This window comes from Peromyscus californicus, unplaced genomic scaffold, assembly GCF_007827085.1.
Source record: "Peromyscus californicus insignis strain IS unplaced genomic scaffold, ASM782708v3 Scaffold_15__1_contigs__length_86483966, whole genome shotgun sequence".
Classification (NCBI taxonomy): domain Eukaryota; kingdom Metazoa; phylum Chordata; class Mammalia; order Rodentia; family Cricetidae; genus Peromyscus; species Peromyscus californicus.
Window position 1 is genome coordinate 51,607,390 of NW_026294447.1, and position 18,806 is coordinate 51,626,195.

General features: G+C 50.7%; 1 protein-coding gene across 2 annotated transcripts in view; it reads right to left on the reverse strand.

Annotated features, from left to right (window-relative positions):
- Itpk1 (inositol-tetrakisphosphate 1-kinase) overlaps positions 1-18,806 on the reverse strand; it is a 142,424-nt gene that overhangs the window by 52,899 nt on the left and 70,719 nt on the right. For both annotated transcript variants that reach the window (XM_052738829.1, XM_052738830.1), the window contains exon 3: positions 4,722-4,847. In XM_052738829.1, coding sequence (XP_052594789.1) covers positions 4,722-4,847 — 126 coding nt within the window. The remainder of the gene's footprint in view (positions 1-4,721; positions 4,848-18,806) is intronic.

The following is an 18,806-nucleotide window of genomic DNA, read 5'->3' on the forward strand; positions in this document are numbered from 1 at the left end:
CTCCAGAGCTTGCTAACCAGGCAGTCTAGCCTACTTGGCAAGTTCCAGACCAAAACTCATACACGGGAACTCATACACACGAACGCATGCTCATACACAAACGATGGGGAGAAAACATCAGTTTGAATTCAAGCTTCCCTTTAACTTTATCAGGGACTACCCCTGGAAGAGCCTGGTGGGTGACAACTGGCAAACTCTACCTAGGCAGATTCTGGAGCCCAAAGGCCACCAGTTTCTACCCTTGCAGTCACACTAGACAGGTGGCACCAAAAGTGACAAGATGAAAGGTTGCTCTTACTTGCTTAAGGAGAAGCCAAGGGGCCCCAGGGTGCCTCTGTACCAGTCACACCCATCGCCACTGGCACAGGAGTCAGGGCCCTCGAGGACCTTTGCCCATGTCCGTGCACTGATAACTAAGTCTCAGGAGCGGGCAAAGGCGCCAGACTGCAGGCTCCACATGATCCTTGAAACAGAAAAACAACTGACTCATCCCAGTGATCCTCCATTGTGAGGCTAATCCAAAAGGAAAACTGACTGGGAGTGGTTTCCATGACAACCAGTTTGCATGACCTGCAATATGCACCAGGTCCACATCCTCCCGCCTGCCTACCTGGACACAAGGAAGAAGCTGGCCATAATTCCAAATCTTCCTTCCCTGAGGACCAGGGGCTCAGGAAGCACCCACCGAGCATTATGCTCTAGGGCCATCAGGAACATCTCCAAAACTCATCTTTTCCCACATAGCATCCTACAACCTCCCCTGGGGACCTGAATACAGATGGGGCCCTTTTGGCAGAGTCCTTACTAAGGCAGAGCCCCTTCACTTTGCTCTGCTGTGCATGACACTTAAGGTGAAGTCACAGCATGATCAAGGTCAAGGTATCAAATCCCAGGTCCATGTTGCTTGGCTTCTGACCTTGCACCTCTCAGGGAGAGATGACCATGTCAGCGCTGATAGCCCCAAGTGCCATACCCCAAGAGATTTAATCCCTAGCCTTCATCCTATGTCCCTCAATCTGTCCTAGGCTGGTGTCATTGTCCCCTGACTACATACACTCCTGCTTACCTCCCGGGGCCTCTGAGAAATGCAGCCCGATGCTTTTTCTCAAAAGAGTTGGTCTCTTCCCCAGGAAGACACGTCCTGGTCTTCATCATGCATCTGGCTCCTTGCCGAAACTGCCTGCTGTGATTTTCCCCAGAAATACCTAGCTGAAGGTTACCATCCCAGGCTAGGAGCCAGCGATGTGTGTGCTCTGCATATGGCAGACTCAAAGACCCAGCCAAGACCCTCTCTCTGAGACATTCCACAAGCACGTGTTCCTCAGAATGTTCTTTTCTACACCTAGAGCAGCTGTGGTACCTGCCCTAGGCTGAGGGCTCTAGTGTGTCTGGAGTAGAGGGACAGGGTCAGGGTTACCCCTATGGGGGCAGTGAGCTAACTACTGACCAGGCCATGCCTTCACAGAAAAATGGTACTGATGGGTGTGAACAAGAATGTGGCAGTGCCTGGGAAACCACAGGCACTCAGGCCACATTTGCTCTAGGAAGAAGGCGGCACCTCCTCCTCCTCCTTATTATTATTATTATTTTTTTTTTTTTTTTTTTTTTTGGTTTTTTTCGAGACAGGGTTTCTCTGTGTAGCTTTGCGCCTTTTCCTGGAACTCACTTGGTAGCCCAGGCTGGCCTCGAACTCACAGAGATCCGCCTGGCTCTGCCTCCCGAGTGCTGGGATTAAAGGCGTGTGCCACCACCGCCCGACTATTATTATTTATTTTAAAGAACTTTATCATCGTCATCATCATGTATATGGCTGTTTTGCCTGCATGTATGTCTGCGTACCACATGTGTGCCTGGAGTCCATGGAGGCCAGAAGAGCGCTTTGTATTCCCTAGAACAAGGTTCACAAATAGTTATAAGCTGCCATGTGTGTTCTGGGATGAACTTGGGTCCTCTGGAAGAGCAGCCAGTGCTCTTAACCTTGGAACCACCTCTCAAGCTCCAGAAGGTGCCATCTTAATGATAACAAATTTATACTAATGGGGCTACGTGGCCCATGGATTTGGAGGCTGGCTCCACCTCCCATGTGCTTACACAATGGAGTCCTCCCTCTCGTCTGACTCTGGAGAAGTGGCAGGGCAGGGGAGAGGAAGATTGCCAGCAACGATTCCAAGGGCACTCGATCACTTTCTAACTGCAGAGACATGAGAGAGATACCTGTGGTGGTTTGAATGAGAAATGTCCCCTGTGGTCTGAGGCCTGTTAATACTTGGTCCCCAGTCGGTGTCACTGGGGAGGTGTAGGTGGTGCAGTCTTGATGGAGGAAGTATGTTGCTGGGAGTGGGGAGGAGCTTTAAGAATGAAATGCTGGGCTGGAGAGATGGCTCAGAGGTTAAAGGCTCTGGCTGCTCTTCCAGAGGTCCTGAGTTCAGTTCCCAGCAACCACATGGTGGCTCACAACCATCTGTAATGAGATCTGGCGCTCTCTCTCTTCTGGCATGCAAGCATACATGCTGAGAGCACATTGTATACATATTAAATAAATAAATCTTTAAAGACTGACAGACAGACAGACAGAGAGACAGACAGAAAGAGGAAAAAGAAAAAGAAATGTCTCAGCTACTTCCAGTTCCCACTCTGCCTCACACTTGCAGTTGAGGACATGAGCTCTTAGCTTCCTACCCCTGCTTCCAGGCTGCCAGCTACTGCCATGCTATCGCAGCGCTATGGACTCTCCCAGGGCTACGGACTCTCCCTCTGGAACCGTAAGCTAAATAAACTCTTCTATAAGTCACTTTGGTTATGATGTTTTATCACAGCAACGGAAATGTAACTAATACACTACCCAGCCTGTACCCGCTTCCTCACCTTGAGGCAGTCCCGTTACATGTTGGTCCAAGTACCATAATATAAGGTACTTCAGACCAGAGCCCACACAGAATGACTCTGGATACCTCCTGCTGGAGTCACTGATGCTCTTTACACCTGGTCTAGTATTCCCAGACAAGGCCTGGCAGGGTCCCTGCAAGGTACCAGCACTGTCCTCTGTGGGACTGGAGGCATTTCTGCCTCAAGAGTCTACACAACTACCCATGCTCTGATGTCTCCCCAGAGAACCACTGCCTGAGGAGCTGTAGGCACAGGAATTAGATACTCAGGGTCCTCCTAAAGGACAGGAGGCATGAGTGAGTGGGGAATGACGAGGGTGGCTGCTTCACTGCGTGCCCACAGTACCGAGAGGATGGTGGTGAAGACATGTGAATACCTGATCACTGAGAAGTGGTGTAAGAGCCACCCACAGGGAACAAGCAGTGGCTTCAGGAAGTCAATAGTGAGCCCTGTCTCTGCCACACCCCACACACCTCTGAGCCTTGTTTCCTGGTTATAAAACAAGGCTGATGAGACCTGCCCTGAGGGATGTAGAGATGAACTCAGGTTGGCTGCTTTTAGGGCTAAGTCCAGGCCATGGAGTAGGGGACGGTCAGGGCCAATGTTCCTGCCTTGCCTCACTCCTGAGAAGGGCTTGAAGAACCACCACACAGCAGACACCCAGGGAGTAAGTACAACACATACCAGCAGCGAGCACCCTCCAGGACTGGGCATGGACATCATCACTGCCCAGCTGCTCCTCCCAGCAAGCACTCATTTTACAAACAAGAAAACTGAGGCCCCACGAGGCGGAGGAGGGACCAAGGCCACAGCCTCAGCCTATGAGAAGACTGAGCTCAGCAAATGAGAGGGGCTTTATAAAGAGGCCTGTGGGGACAATCCCTACCCCAATTTGGCCACCCCTAGAACGCATGCGGGAGGCAAGGAGTAGCTGCAGCTGGTGGGAAAAGACATTCCACAGCAAGAGGTCTCCAGGAAGTGGGTGAGAGCCATGAGATGCTCAGGGGGCCGAGGCCACCAACCCTGAACACGTGGCAGAGAGGAACACTGTCAGCAGGATGGCTGCTGTGTGACAAGAGTCCCTTTGTCCTGGCAGAGGAAAGGATCTCCAACCTCCAATTATGGCAGATGAAAAGTGCTGGTTCAAGCACCCGTGCCCTAGGGAGGCCCGGGAACAGCCACTATTTCAGCTGCATTTCCGCTGATAATATGACTTTGTTTCATGACCCCCGAGCTGCCTGCCAGAGAAAAGAATCGTGTCTGTCCACAAAAGAGGACACATGGAGCAAGTCAGCAATGGCAACAGCAGCAGTGGTCACGCCACATGAAAACCCTAAGGTGACAGGCAGATCACTCAGGGGTCAGGACCTGGAGCTGCAGGGGAAATGAACGGGTAGGAAAACAGGGAACATCCCTCAGGCCCATGAGAAATGTCAAGCAAGGCATAAACAATATCAAATTAAACAATACAGGGGCTTTTCCACAAACGCAGGGCATGGTTCAAAGGCTTTCAAGGGACCTTTACTCCAATTGCAACAGAGGGGTCCCATCCTGGGATGAAAGCGGAATCAGCAGCCAGTACTGAGCACACCAGCCCTGAAGACACAGAAACCTTACCTGGGCTCAGCAGCACTCCGACCACGAGCAGGACATCAAACCTGGGTTACACTTAAGCCTGAGGTCTGGCCTGCAGCTGAGCACTTGCCCAGGAAACCACAGCTTGCCAGTGGCCACAGCTCTCCAGAGGCCACAGCTCTAAGCTGTACAGCCAACCTGGCCTTTCCTCCAACCCCCACAGGCCCGCCCCATAGCCAGACATCAGCACCCTCACTCACTTGGAATCTGTGCACCAATTCCAGAGACTGGCTGTCATTCTGATCAGCCTCGAGGATGACATCAGTCAGCTTGTGGATGATGACGTCCAGGGGGCCCTGCTCCTCAATTGGCCGGCTGAGGTTCAGCTGCAAGGTGGGAACACATAAGAAGAACTTCAGTACCTAAGCCCACATCTGGGACCCTTGAGCCTCGGTAGCACCCCAGACGGAAAGGGACTGAACAGACAGATTAAGAGCCCAAGGGCCCCACTACTCATCATTCTTGGTAGTTGAGGATAGACTCCATGTTTACATGTAGGTCTCCCAAAGGCAGAAAACACATGAGCAGGGGATATCACACACTGGCTGTATGGAGAAAGCATTTATTGAACATACCTCAACTGCCCAACCATCTAGGGGAACCAGAGGTCAGAGGGATTAAGAAAAATGACCAGTCACCCAGTCAAAACTCCATCTAAGCACATATTCTTTCCCTCTAAGGCCTAGGCCGAGTGATATTCTTGGCAAGTCTAGGAGTCGCTGCCTTGAGAACCTGGGTGCTCGCATTCCACCCTGAAACCGGGGTGTGTCACTGACAGCGGAGGGGTGCAGGAGCACAGAGCCGCCTGTGATCAGCTGAGCACTGCGTGCGCTGCTCCACTGCGGAATGTGTTTGCTTTTTCAAGAACACAGGGTCGGGAAGATCAAGCCTCAAGGGAGCCAGAGTGGCCAGCTGATAGTCAGCATCACCTGACCCCAAGCCAAGAGCACCTGCCAACAGCCGGGCAGCCTGACACCAGGCTTCCTGATGCGCCAGATGTCTGCCGCCAGCATACGGCCGCCACCACCTGCAAGGCTAGACTCTTGGAGGCAAGTTGACGCCAGCACCTGGCTGACCCCCCACATAGCCTCAGCCAGGCCAGAGAAGGCCATCCCTGCCTCACTCCCCACCCTCAACTGCAGCTAGCTCCAGGATTCAGGGCTGGCTGTGCCCAGGTCATTCGTGACACGAGACAGCTACAAACAGTCATTCTCAGGAGACGCCAAGCTAAGGACGGACGTATCTGTCCCCTTTTATTCCCAACCACTAAGGGAAAGGATATCCACAAACAAAGCAAGGGAGACGGGGACTTCAAAAACGTGCCTAGGATCTGGGTGGGAGAGGGTCGCTAAGTAAGACCTAAGACAACTGATCTGAAATCCCCACCCACCCTTTATCCCCCTGCCCCATGTGCTCTCTGTCCCCTGTTGTCACAATCTCAAAAGTCACCACCACATAGCTGCTGTCCTCTGGCAGAATCGTCCCTAGGAGCCCTGGTGGAGGGCCAGAAGGAAGGCAGGTCAGGACATTGGTCCCTGCACCTGGTCCTCATACTACCTTCGATCCTGGTAATTCTGCACAGCCCATCTCCCAAGGCCATCTCTGTAGCTCCAGGTACATTTTTGGTTCCCCTGTCCCAGCAGGCCCATGGGCAGTGGCAATTCCTCACACTTGGTCATACTATGTATTGTGTCTTGTCGGGCCCTCAGGCCCTGCTCACACCTGTTGTTGCAGATACACCCTTCTTTTAACTCTTTTCTGATAAGCCTTTGGAATGTGCCGGCTCTCTCCTGCTGTCCTTAATTCCACTTTTTATGGTCTGCCAGGAGAGATGTTAAAAGGTCACCCCTATTTAAAGAAGAAAAAAAAAGTACCAGAGACCTCCCAATGAGAAATCATCAAGGACTATGCTTCCCTCCCATGGTGACAAGCTTGTGTACCAAACAAAACAAATACAGTCAAGACACCAGACTGGGGAGGGGAAAGGATGCGGCCCAAGTGTCTTCTGCCATTATTTGAAACTGTCTGGCTGGTTTCAAACTTAAGGTGATCACCCTGACTCTGCCTCCTGGGTGTCTTCTGAGACCTCACAGCAAGGCGAGGAGATGGGGATGACCTTCCTACCTCCTAGGACCAGAACACCGAGAACCTAGGAAGAAAAAAGGACCAACCACGTCGTGTAGCTGGAACAGACTGAGGCTCAGCAGAAATGCCAGTGCCAGCCCCTAGCCTCAGTTTCCCCCGAGGAAACAGGAAGGGCCCCTCTGGCTCTATATGCTGATTCCACATTACATTTTCACCCAACCCCAACAGGATTTGAAGGGAAGTGGAGAAGCTACCAGAACAAGAAGAGGCACCCAAGGAACTATAGCCATGCCTGGGTTCCACGATGGCAGGCACCACAAACAGAAGGCCAATATTTTCAGACCATGATAACTATGAAGAGAGAAGTGGGTCCCAAGAGTGACAGCTGGCACATTCCCCAGGTTCAGTCAGAACTACCATGCTGGTCTCCACATCTCCAATCCTCCCTGGACCAGGTAGGTCTACGGAAGGGGAAATAATGTCAGAGCCTAAACCAGGCAGGACATGGTTACGGTAACTGTTGTTGCTTTAGACGTCAGGGGTGACTCTTGGGCCACTGGAGTTTGCAAGGGCAGGAGAACCAGCCAGAGAAAAGCCAGGGATTCCCCTGAGGATCAGGGAAGGAGGTGGGCATCAGCCTGAGGCCTGTAGACCTGACAACCGGGGGCTGTTTGGAAAATAAGCTCCCTGTGTTCCTGGCTGCTCTGCAAAAGGTAAACAGTTGAGTCTGGAAGTCAGCCACCTTCCTTTGTGTATTTTCCAAGCATTTTTATGCCAGTAAAGCCCTTTCACAAGAACAGCAACTTGGGGACACACATCAGGCCTGATGTGGTTCCACTCTGCAGCATGGCCACCACCTCTTGCCATGGCATCCTCTCTCTCTCTCTCTCTCTCTCTCTCTCTCTCTCTCTCTCTCTCTCTCCCCACCCCCACCCCCCAGGATTTCTCTATGTAGCCCTGGCTGGCCTTGAACTCACAGAGATCTGTCTGTTGCTCCCTCAGAGCTACCACACCCAGCCGTCTTTTCTACTTTATAGCTCAAGCTGGCCTTGAACTTGCAGCCATCCTCCTGATTCTCCCTTGTGCATGTCGGGGTAACAAGTGTGTGCCACCATAGCTGGCCTAGCAGTAACATCTCTGAGCTGTATAAGTGGGTCTTTCTGCTTTTCCTCAAGTAGCTAGAGAAGCCACCATCAATCTCAAGGGATGTTGTCCTGAAAGAACCTCACAGAAGCCTCAGTCTCTCCACACTTGAGAGATGGGTCTCATCGGAGGCCTGGAGAGCGAGTGAAGTGAAACCAGACCACCATAGAGGGGATGCTGCAAAGGAGAGGGCCCTTAGGAGAGAGTACACCATAGAGAGGGGGACATTCAAGAGAGTGACTGCAGGCTTCAGAAAACGGCACAGCCCAAGTCCAGCCTCCTAGGGAGGGTGAGGGCAGGGCTCGGATGAAGAACTCCATGTGTGTTCAGCATTCTGTTTCTCTGGCTGCCTGGCTCCCAGAACATTCCCGGAGACTTCCTGTTCTCCCCTTGGAAGGGGTGTGATCTGTCCCTCTCCCTGAGCGTTAAGGGCATCTCAATGAAAGGCCTGACCATGGGTGCTCCACTTCCAAGTCTCCCTGTGCTAGACAAGGTTCCATGCAGCACACAAGGCTCTGGATTCAGAGGGAACAAAGAGCCACTGTTTCCCTCGCTGACAAAGGCTGTGAGGCTCATTGGGGGTGGGGGAGGCGCGGGGCAGGGCTGGGGGGATATGGGACAAAGCTGGCAAACCCCAGTGGCCTTCGGGTCACCGCTGACTTCCACAACAACAATACTTAACATCATCATGTCCTACCTAGTGACCAAGCTAGGTCCTGACACTATGTCTCCATCCCAGATACCAGCCCCTGGAACCAGCCAGAGATGTGAGCAAGGCTGGTAAAACCATCTAACCTCATTGTCTCAGGGTAGCCGTGGTCACCTAAACTGTACTGAGCTTCAGTTTTCCCCATTCCTAAAACGAGGATGCTCTCCACATGCTGCCCAAGGCTGTGGTTCTCAACTCATCTCGCAACAACCAGGAAGAATTCGTAGGTCCCTCACCTCACCCACACCCACAGGCCCACCCCTGACTTCCCTCGCTTCTCCAGAGTCACTCTCCCCTATCCCCATATGCTGTGGCTGCCCCTTAGGGGTTCTTCACTGAAAAGCATGTCCCCAGCCCGGGGCCATGGAGACACAGGGCCACTACGCAAAACCCACGGCTTCCTAGATGGTAGGTGTTCCTGACTTCAAAGTTCAAATGTTACAAACCGAGGCTGGAATGGGACTAAGACAGGTACAAGGACTGGCCTCTGTGGCTACCACCTTCTCAGCTTCGAGTGCCTAAAGAAACCTCACCGTCCTGCACACGGCTGCTGCTTACATGATCAGACCCTGCTCCTTACAAGCAGTGATTCAAATCCCCCTCAGAGGAACACTGAGCAGCACAGTTTCACATGCACGTTAATGGTACTTTGCCGAGGAATACGGCACGCATGCTCAATAAAGGTCAGCTGTTATCTCCCCCTCCTCGATGTTTGCATTATGACCAACATCAAACCCCCAGCCTCTGGCTGTAGCATGTCACAAGAGCTCAGCACTGGCTCATACTAACATCCTCAAAGAGTGTGCTGCCACACCCTCAGCTCCCTGTGGTTGTTAATGACAACTGTCACCCACGCGGTGCTTACGGGAAGCTACACACTGTGTTCCTAACAAGCACTGAGCACACGGGGTGCAGATGAAGACACTGAGTCACACAGAGGTTCAATGACCTGCTCAAGGGCATGCAGTTTTGTGGCATGGAAACCCAGGTTTCTCTCCTGCTGACACCAGACTTCTGCTCACACCAAAGGGTGTGCCGGGTACCTGGGGTTTCGTTCACCTTTCCTCCCTGCATGTGGCCCAGAAGTGCTGTGTTTTCAGCTGTGACTTCAAATGGGATCCATGACATCAAAAGTTTTGCCTTAAGCCAAGGCTGAGTGGGACAAATGGCCCAGATCAAAGGCCTGATGTCTATCTCCGTGCTCTCTGAGAGTCCTGGGATCTGGCAGAAGAGCCAGCCCTGAGGTTACAGTATAACAGACAGAGTGGGTCTCTCGTGGATAGATCCCAAAGTAGGGACAGACAGTAGGGTCTCTCTGTGGGTTTGATTCCAAAAGCAGTTTGAGGGAGGACATGGGTGCTTCCTGAATAAGCACCCAGAGGAGTGTCACGTGTTCCTCAGTCAGGAGCTTGAGTCTGGCCATCCAAACCTGTAAATTAAGCCAAGGGAGATATTGGTCATCCCAATGGCCTCTGCCCCAGATGAAAGAGGCAGGCTGGTGCCTGTATTCCCTGACCCAGTTCCCTAGTGACTGTTCCCAGAGACTAGGGCAATGGGAAGCAGCAGCAATTCAATTAAGGCAGAAGAGCAGACAACACTGTACCCCAGAGAAGGGCTAAGACAACTAATGAGCCAGAAAACCTCAGTGCCTCATGGCACTAACATTTGAGGAACTATGAACCTACTGCAGGCAAGTGACCAGGCCCAGCTTGCTAGGCCCGTCAGAGTCCATTCTCTGACCTAACATCTCCAGCAACATTCTGATACAGATACAGAGCCATCCAGCAGCATGGCTCAGTGGTTAAGAGCATTGGCTGCTCTTCCAGAGGACCTGGGTTCAATTCCCAGCACCCCCGTGGCAGCTCACAACTGTCTGTAACTCCAGTTCCAGGGGATCCAACACCCTCACATGGATACACATGCAGGCAAAACACCAATGCACAAAAAATAAAATAATTAATTAATTGACAACAACAACAAAAAGAACTGTACTGAGCATCTTCATTCCCGCAGTTACATCATTATACAATCACATGCACACAAGTTACCTTTTCAGTTAACTTTTAAAAAATGGAATATAAGTCTCTTTCCTCATTTCCTCGCATTAGTTTTTTTGAGAATTTTATACAATGTATTTTTATCATACTCACCTCCCCCCTCCCAGACACTCCTCCAGGTCTATCCCCAATCCCTACCTACCCAACTTCATGTACTCTTGTTTTGAACCCACCAAGTACAGTCGGTGCTGCCCATACACTCTTGGATATGTGACCTTCCACTGAAGGGTGACTGACCTACCACACGCCACACACGTCCCCCAGCAGCTATCAACTACCAATAGCTATGGTGGACTTCGTGCCCAACTCCACTCTTCACGCTAGGATTATACGGCTTGAGCCTGATGAGTGCCAGCCAGAGGAAGAGCTTGTCATTTGTGAAGAGAATCCATATAGTTCTAACCAGCAACTTGTCAGGCCAGCTTGTAGGAGGGACTGTGGCCAAGACAGTGATGGGTGGAACCACACCTCGGCCAGGGCTGCTCGGTTATGCAAACTTCTTACTTGATATTTAAACCTGAACTTCAGATCAGGGCCCTGGAGATGGACTTTGGAGGGGGCAGGAATGGTCACTGGACCTCTTTCTTCCTCTTCCCCTATTTTCTCTACTTTTTGCTATTACTCCTGTGTCTAATTGGTAGGTGGGTGGACAAACCTAGCTTGTTGAGAAGCTAGAGTCCAGACTCCAATCCTGAAAGCTCCAATAATATTGTAGTCGTTACATTTAAATCTGAAGAGGGAGGAAAAAAAATGATAGTGCTGAGCAGCAGGGGAGGATGGCTCAGTCTGAAAAGTGCCCACTCCATAAGCATGTCGACCTGAGTTCAAATCCCCAGACCCTATGTAAAAGGTGGATACAACAGCACACGCATGTAACCCCAGGGCTATAGGTAGGAGGAGCTCAGTAGACAAGTAGATCCCCGCAGCTCACCGGCCAGTCAGCTTAGCTGAACAGACAAACCCCAGGTTCAGTGAGATACTATCTCAAAAACAAGGTGGAGTGTGATCAAGGAAGAGAGCTGATGTCTACTTCTGGCCTCCACATGTACAAGGACACAAACACAGATACACACACACACACAGAAAAAAGGAGGGAGGGAGGGAGGGAAGGAAGGAGGGAGGGAGGGAGGGAGGGAGGGAGAGCAAAGATGATTGACAGTGTAATCTTAAGAACTGCAAAAGCATAGCAGGCCATGGTGCCACACGCCTTTAATCCCAGCACTTGAAAGGTAGAGGCAGGTAGATCTCTGTGAGTTCAAGGCCAGCCTGGTCTACAGAGTGAGTTCCAGGACACCCAGGGCTATGTAGAGAGACCCTGTCACACAAAAAAACTAAACAGAAAAAGAATAGCAAAAGCCCAGTGCCTGAAGGCCAAGTTAAAAAACAGACTGAAAACCCACACACCATCCCCTCTGTCTCAGAAAGCCCTTCCTAGAAGTCTAAGGAAAATGTCCACCTGGACAAGTGTGAAGACCCAGACCCCCTGTGAAAAGATGGAGATTGTCTGTATGACAATGTCAGGGAGACATTCGGAAGCCACTAAGACGGCAGCAAAGAAGTCCTAGTGGAGACGTGGGAAACTGAGGAAACAGGAAAGGTAATGGGGAGGAGGAAGGCAAGCTCCGCTTTCTAGGACACAGGGCAGCACAGCACCCTGGCAGGACAGTAACCAGGTGTAATGACCTGGGGAGTAAGTGGTCCGTGTCCCCGTCTAGGAAGAGATTTTCTCTTTCCTCATGGCCCTGTGGCAGGTGAAAGGAGTGTGTGAGGGGTGGTGTGGGGTGTGTGTGTGTGTGTGTGTGTGTGTGTGTGTGTGTGTGTGTGTCACTGTTTCAGTCCCCAGGACCTAGGTCACCTGACAATCCAGAACCACACATCTACTTGACTGATATGGCAGGAAGTTCCCCCACCCCACTTCTTTCTTCATTTAATGAGACGAAGGACACGTTAAATGCTAGCAAATGGGCCCCGATGGGGTTTGGATAGGCCTTTAAAACTATAGTTATAGTTTCATATCTACACAGAACACAGCAACAGACATTTATCCTGCAAGGGAAGAATACTTCCTCATCTTTTAGAACCATTAGGCTGAAACCTGGAACAAGCCACACATGACCCTGGCTGTTCTCCAGCACCCAGGAGAGCCGCCGGAGTCCCTTCCACCTGCTCATAAGTCCCTTGATGGCAGCCACATTAGCCAAGGGGACTGTTCATCTTGTTACTCTACACAGTGGTAACCCTGGGCTCAAGACAGCATGATGGGAAGTAAACTGTCCCTCTGTCACCAGGCAATCTCTTCCTGTCCTGAGGAGAGGCACACATCACAAGCTGGCAAATAAAGATGGACAAGAGCTGGCAGATCTGTACCAACATGCAGGGGAGTCACAGGCTACACCCCAAAGTCTGGCTGTCCTCTCAGTGTATGCTGGGACTGGAGAAAGAGAGGCTCCCGGGGTCCTCCTGCCTCAGCTCCCTAACAATCATCTTCCTCCTGAGCCACCTCAGGCATGAGGTGGCCCCTGCCAAGCAGAAGGGCACCAAAGGATCAGAGGGTGGGGCTGAGTGTCTGAATGCACAGGCCTAGGCCAGGGAGAGTGCATCCTTCACCCTCAGACTGGCTTCCTCACCTGCAGAGCAAGGATAAGGAAACACCCTTCCATCCCTTCCACAGCACACACCAGAGCCCAGACATCAGGCAATCCCTCTGAGCAGAGCCAGCCCACTACGCAGATGTCAGCAGCAGCAGGGATTTCAGCTGAGATCACGTGAGGCTAGATTTTCTCCTAGCTTCTATTTAATTCTTGTTGGCTGTCCGCCAGGACGATCCAAGCTATCCCTTCCCAGAACCACAGGAGCCTAAGCCCCATACCAGATGCCGAACTGAGCAAATCACACGCATTATTTCCCCTAATCTCCCCGTCTGGAGCAGCTGAGGTCTGGTGACCATCCATTTACATGTGAGGTGAAGAAGATTCCAGAAGGCAAAACAATGACCTGAGAGTGGACAGCCAGTAAGCAAGGGGGTGGCCATTCCAGTTCTGTCCCTGTGCTCCAAGACGCAGTTCCAAAGCCCCTCTGCTTTCTCAGATGGGTGTTAGCTAGATACTTTTCCTGGAAGTGACAACGTAGCCCAAGATTATGTCTGAGGTAGTTCGTGCCTACTTGTAGGAGAGTGTCTACCTAGGCATCTCAGCCACAGGAGTCTCAGCCAGTTTTATAGCTCTAGATTCTGGAACTCCAGTAGGAGGAACTGACCGCTCCAGCAAAATGCTATTTCCTGATCCCTCAACAGGAAGCACAGGGACACCCCCGCCCCATTCCCCCGCCCCCAAGCCTCCACTCCATGGAAGCATTCTGAAGCATCCACAGCACTGGAACTCAGGGTATCTCCATCTTGCTAGCAAGCCAACACACAGGAAATTATTTATAATCACTCCAAATTAATAAATCAAATCTACCAAGAAGGGATGTGGTGGGATATCAAACTGCCATAGAAAAGCTTAGGAATGATCCAGGGGAGTGTATGAGCAGAGGGAGGCTACAGATATCTACCTGCCTATGCCCATAGCATCTCGGTGTACCCCTCAAAGAATTGATATAAGTGATAATCTCCTCTGTGGGGAGTAACAGGGGTCTCTATGGGACCAGGTGAGATGAGTCTTCTCACGCTACGCTATGCTACTTGGGAGTTTCAAACCAGTGCAGTATCTTGTTTCTTTGACTTTAAGTTATCATGCTAGCAGTGTGGAGAACAGGAGTAGAAGCAAAAAGGCCTGGGTTCAAATCTAACCAGTTGCTAACATCCATTGGGCACCTGCTCTATGCGAGGCCAACCTGTAGGCACTGCACACGAATTACTGCATTTACGAGACGGGGGTCTCTCACTGGGATCTCACCATGACAGTGGTGGCCTTTGGATCCTCGTGCCTGGGACTGTGATTGATGAAGGAGAGCAGGCAGCTGTAGGCAGCGACCTTCAGCCCATCTAAGCCTGTTTCCTCATCTGTCTGATGGAGCCCTGGCATCTGCTCCTACATTCCTCGTTGGACAAGGCAATACGGGAAAAGCTTGCAGGCTCTTAGGAGGCCCCATCAGTAGAAGATGCCAGCTCGTGTCCTGGGGCTTCTCTGCTTTCAATTCCTCCAACACTTCATTAGTCTCAGTTCTTGGGGGAGCCACCACTTCCAATGACAAACAGGAAGTGTCAGGTTCGGGTTCAGGGGCCTGGGCATGATGCCGGCTCCCAGGCAGCCTCAGCCTCCTACTTCAGAGGGACTAATACAGTCTGGCTTGGCCAATCATGCCCTCTGTGAGCTGTAAAAAGACTTCTTGGCCTGTCTCTGAGACCTCTCCAAGGTCAGGACTGTGCCCTATCCTCCCTCCAGCTTGCAATGTCTGCTTATACCAGGGCAGGAAACATGCACTGAATGAATGAATATCTGGGGACAGGAGAGATTTGCAACATCGGCCCACCCATTCATCATGCCACCCACCCATCCACATAACAGTTACCGGGCACTTCCACAACCACCACTCCAGACAAATGTTACCCTGTCTTACAGTGAAAACAATGAAGCCTGAGAGGGATTAGGTCAGTCATAAAATGTCACTGCCCGGAAGGGACAGGCCTAAATGTTTTCTGACCACAAATCCTCACCCTATCTTCCATGCAGCCACACCTTCTGATCTTCTGCCTATATTCTCTCCGTAACACTCCCAGATCTGGACCTCCATGCTGGGCTTGGGTGTAGGGGAGAAAGGGATGCCTCTCTGTGGGTCCTACCAGAGAAGCATCCAGTTAAACTCTCCAATTCCAAAGTGGCTCAGGAGTTAAGTTGGAGACTCTGACCTAGCAGGGGAAGAAAATCCCAGGATTCCCTGGGCTACAGAGCAAGCAAGGGCACTACAGTCACCTGGTTCCAGCCCCTTAGGAAGGAGACGTGGCCATGGGGTGTCAAGAGACCCAGAGACTTTCTACGGCTGCGTTCACTGCCACACTAGCAGCGTGACCCTGGAAACTAAAGGAGCCAAAGACATAACAGAAGAGGCAGAGGGACTCGCCATTAGTGCGGCTCACTGGCCTAAGTCTTGTCTCTCCAAGCAAGCCGTGAATATCTGGGGACCCTCCCTCTCAGCATCTATCTAGAAGACTGGACAGTCCTACACACATACAAGAAAGGGGAACAGAGGAAGTACCCAACAGTCATTGAGACATCAGCTCCTTCGCCATATCTGACTGTCACAAAGTGAACACATGGGTCGTGGTGAGGCATGCATGTCTGAGCTCCTAGCCAGAAAAACTTAGAATGGGCCATACAAACTCCAGTCCACACAAAACTGCCACCTTCCCTGTGGGATGAGGCTAGATGGCCCAGATTCCCACATCCCTTCCAGAGGCAAACTGCAATCCTCCCATTCACTTACGTGCTCGGCAGCCTCACACAAACCACACTCATCCTAGCTCACTAGGAGGTGCAGAGACTGAGGTCAAGGGGACACCCCACACAAAGGGACACACGTTTGTACTCCGCAAAGCAGACTGGAGAATGTGCACGATAATAAGCTGGAAGAGTGGCATGTGCCCACCTGACGGTCGCTAGAAACATCAAGTGCACACTAACAGCAGCCCCCTCTGCTTCAGCCCTTTGTCTAATGTGTACATAAAAGAAACACAGCGATCCTTCCCGAATCATCCCCAGAAGATGCTTCTTTATTCTGTTCTGCTTTTCCCAAATCCTAGGGCCGCCCCTGGAGGGCTGCTTTGTGCTGGCCCTGCTCAAGCACCACTACGCAGCAGGGAGGTTGTCAGCAAACCAGGAAATACGGTGAAGTCCGGGCCGCCGGGGGTCATAGAGTCAGCGTACTTGGTGGGGAGAGCAGACGCTCACCACAGAAGGCCCGATCCAAGAGGAACTGACTCCACAAAAACAGTACCTTCAAGTCCTAACCCCCCATCACCCCAGAATGTGGCCTTTTCTGAAAGAGTCACTGCATATAGAATCAAGATGACATAATTTTCGAGTGCGGCGGACCCTCATTTCAAAAAACTGCTGTCCTTGTCAGAAGGGGACATTTGGGTATGTGCACACTGGGAGAAGAAAACATGTTGACAACGAAGGCAGAGACCGTGGTGGCACATCTGCTATCAAGGAAGGAGATCCACCAGAGCTCCAGAGGCTTCAGAAAGGCCCGACAGAGATTCCCCTTTGCCCTACAGGAAAAAGCACTGCCTGCACCCTGACCAGCACTACGGCCTCCTAAGCATCGGGACATCCCACTTCTGTCGTTTAAGCCACTCGGGCGGTGGCACTTTGTCACAGTATCCCCACCAAGCAAATAAGGCCCCCCCAAGGAGGCAGCATCTGAGTGAGACCTGAAGAGAAGGATCCAGGTGAGACCGGGGCATCTGGGTGTCTCGGGAACAACATGGTGAGCGTGTGGGAGTGAGGACGGAAAGATGGGGGGTAAGGGGCAGTACAGAAGCGAGTTCAGACCTGAGCGGATGTGATTAGCAGTTGGCTAGCTAAGTGTGGTGGTACTTATCAGCCTAACACTTGGGAGGCGAAGGCAGGAGCACTTCCTTGAGTTTAAGGCCGGTCAGTGCAATATAGTGAGACCCTGTCTCAAAAACATAAATAAATAAATAAATAGATAGATAGATAGATAGATAGATAGATAGATAGATAAATAAATAAATAAATGAATGAATGAATGAATAAATAAATAAATGAATAAATAGATAAGTAAATAAGTAAATAAGTAAATAAATAAATAAATAAAATTTAAATAAATAAATAAGTAAATAAATAAATAAGTAAGTAAGTAAATAAATAAATAAATAAAATTTAAATAAATAAATAAGTAAATAAGTAAATAAATAAATAAATAAGTAAGTAAGTAAGTAAGTAGGCCAGCCAGATGACCCAGTGCTTCCCACAGGAGCCTGCTGACCTGAGTTTGACCTTCAGGATCCACAAGGTAAAAGGAGAGAGCCAACTCCTGAAAGTCATTTTTTTACTTCCATGTGTACTCACACACACACACATACATCTGTGTCTGAGTGTTTTGCCTGCACGTATGTCTGTGCGCCACATGTGTGCTTGGTGCCCGAGGACATGGTGGGCCTCCATGTGGGAGCTGGGAATTGGACTCAGGTCCTTTGCAAGAACAAGTGCTCTTAATCACTGAGCCCACTCTCCAGACCTAATTATTTTAAATTTATTTTAAATAAAAAAGTATTTACAAGTTAGTATTCCAAGGATGGTGGGAAGATGTGGGTGGCTCAGTGGGGTGTTGGACAAGCCCCGTTTCAAGAGATACCTCTGGAAGCTACATGAATCAATACATGAGCTGTGTCAATGCTGTGCCTCAGGTGACACATAACCACACAATGCTGAGAGCTGTCACTTTTATGGCTCCATGGAATGTGGGGCTCAGGTAAGAACCTCAAAACCATGATGCTGTGAAGGTGGCAGTGGGCAGGTGTCCCTGTTTGCAGCCTGGGGCCTAAGCCCAAAAATGAGGCCCCCAGACCCTGTTCTGGGTCTGAGGATTTGGTGGGATGAGAACAGCTGCCCACCCCCATCTAGATCCTCACTTCATGTTCCAAACCTCCCTCTCCTCTGCCCTGGCTTCAGGCCCAGGATGTCTTTCTGTGCTGACAAGGGAAGACAGCTCAGTGTCTCAATGCCTCCTTTATCTCCATGTTCCTCCCAGAATGGCAACTGGCAGCCCCCACCACAAGTGGCTAAGAATTCTCCAAGCCCAAAATAATCTCCTTGTACCCTCTTTAACAATAAGAAGCAGAAACTTGGGAGTCTAAGTTACAAAGCCTACACAGATTCCTTCCAAAGCCCTGGGTGGTATTCTTTCTATATTCATTTCTTCCCCGTCCAAAGACAGCATCCCTTGAGGCCATTTCCAACCTGGTATGGTTTCACATAATATTAAGGAGTATTAAAGGTCTCTAACAGGCTGGTGCACTAGAGACAGGCAATGCTGAAACCTGCCTCTTCACCTGGGAGAATTCCAGAGAATGAAACAGAATTCAGAGAAATGTTGGGATCCAACTAAACCCTCTGCCTCTCTGCCTCTTGAGGAGGTAAGGATCCCTGTGGAACGTGTGTGTGTCTGTGTATCTGTGTGTGTGTGTGTGTGTGTGTGTATGTGTGTGTGTCTGTGTGTGTGCGTATATATATACACACACGTATATATATACACACACACACAGACACACAGACAGACACACACACACACACACACACACACACACACACACACACACACACATA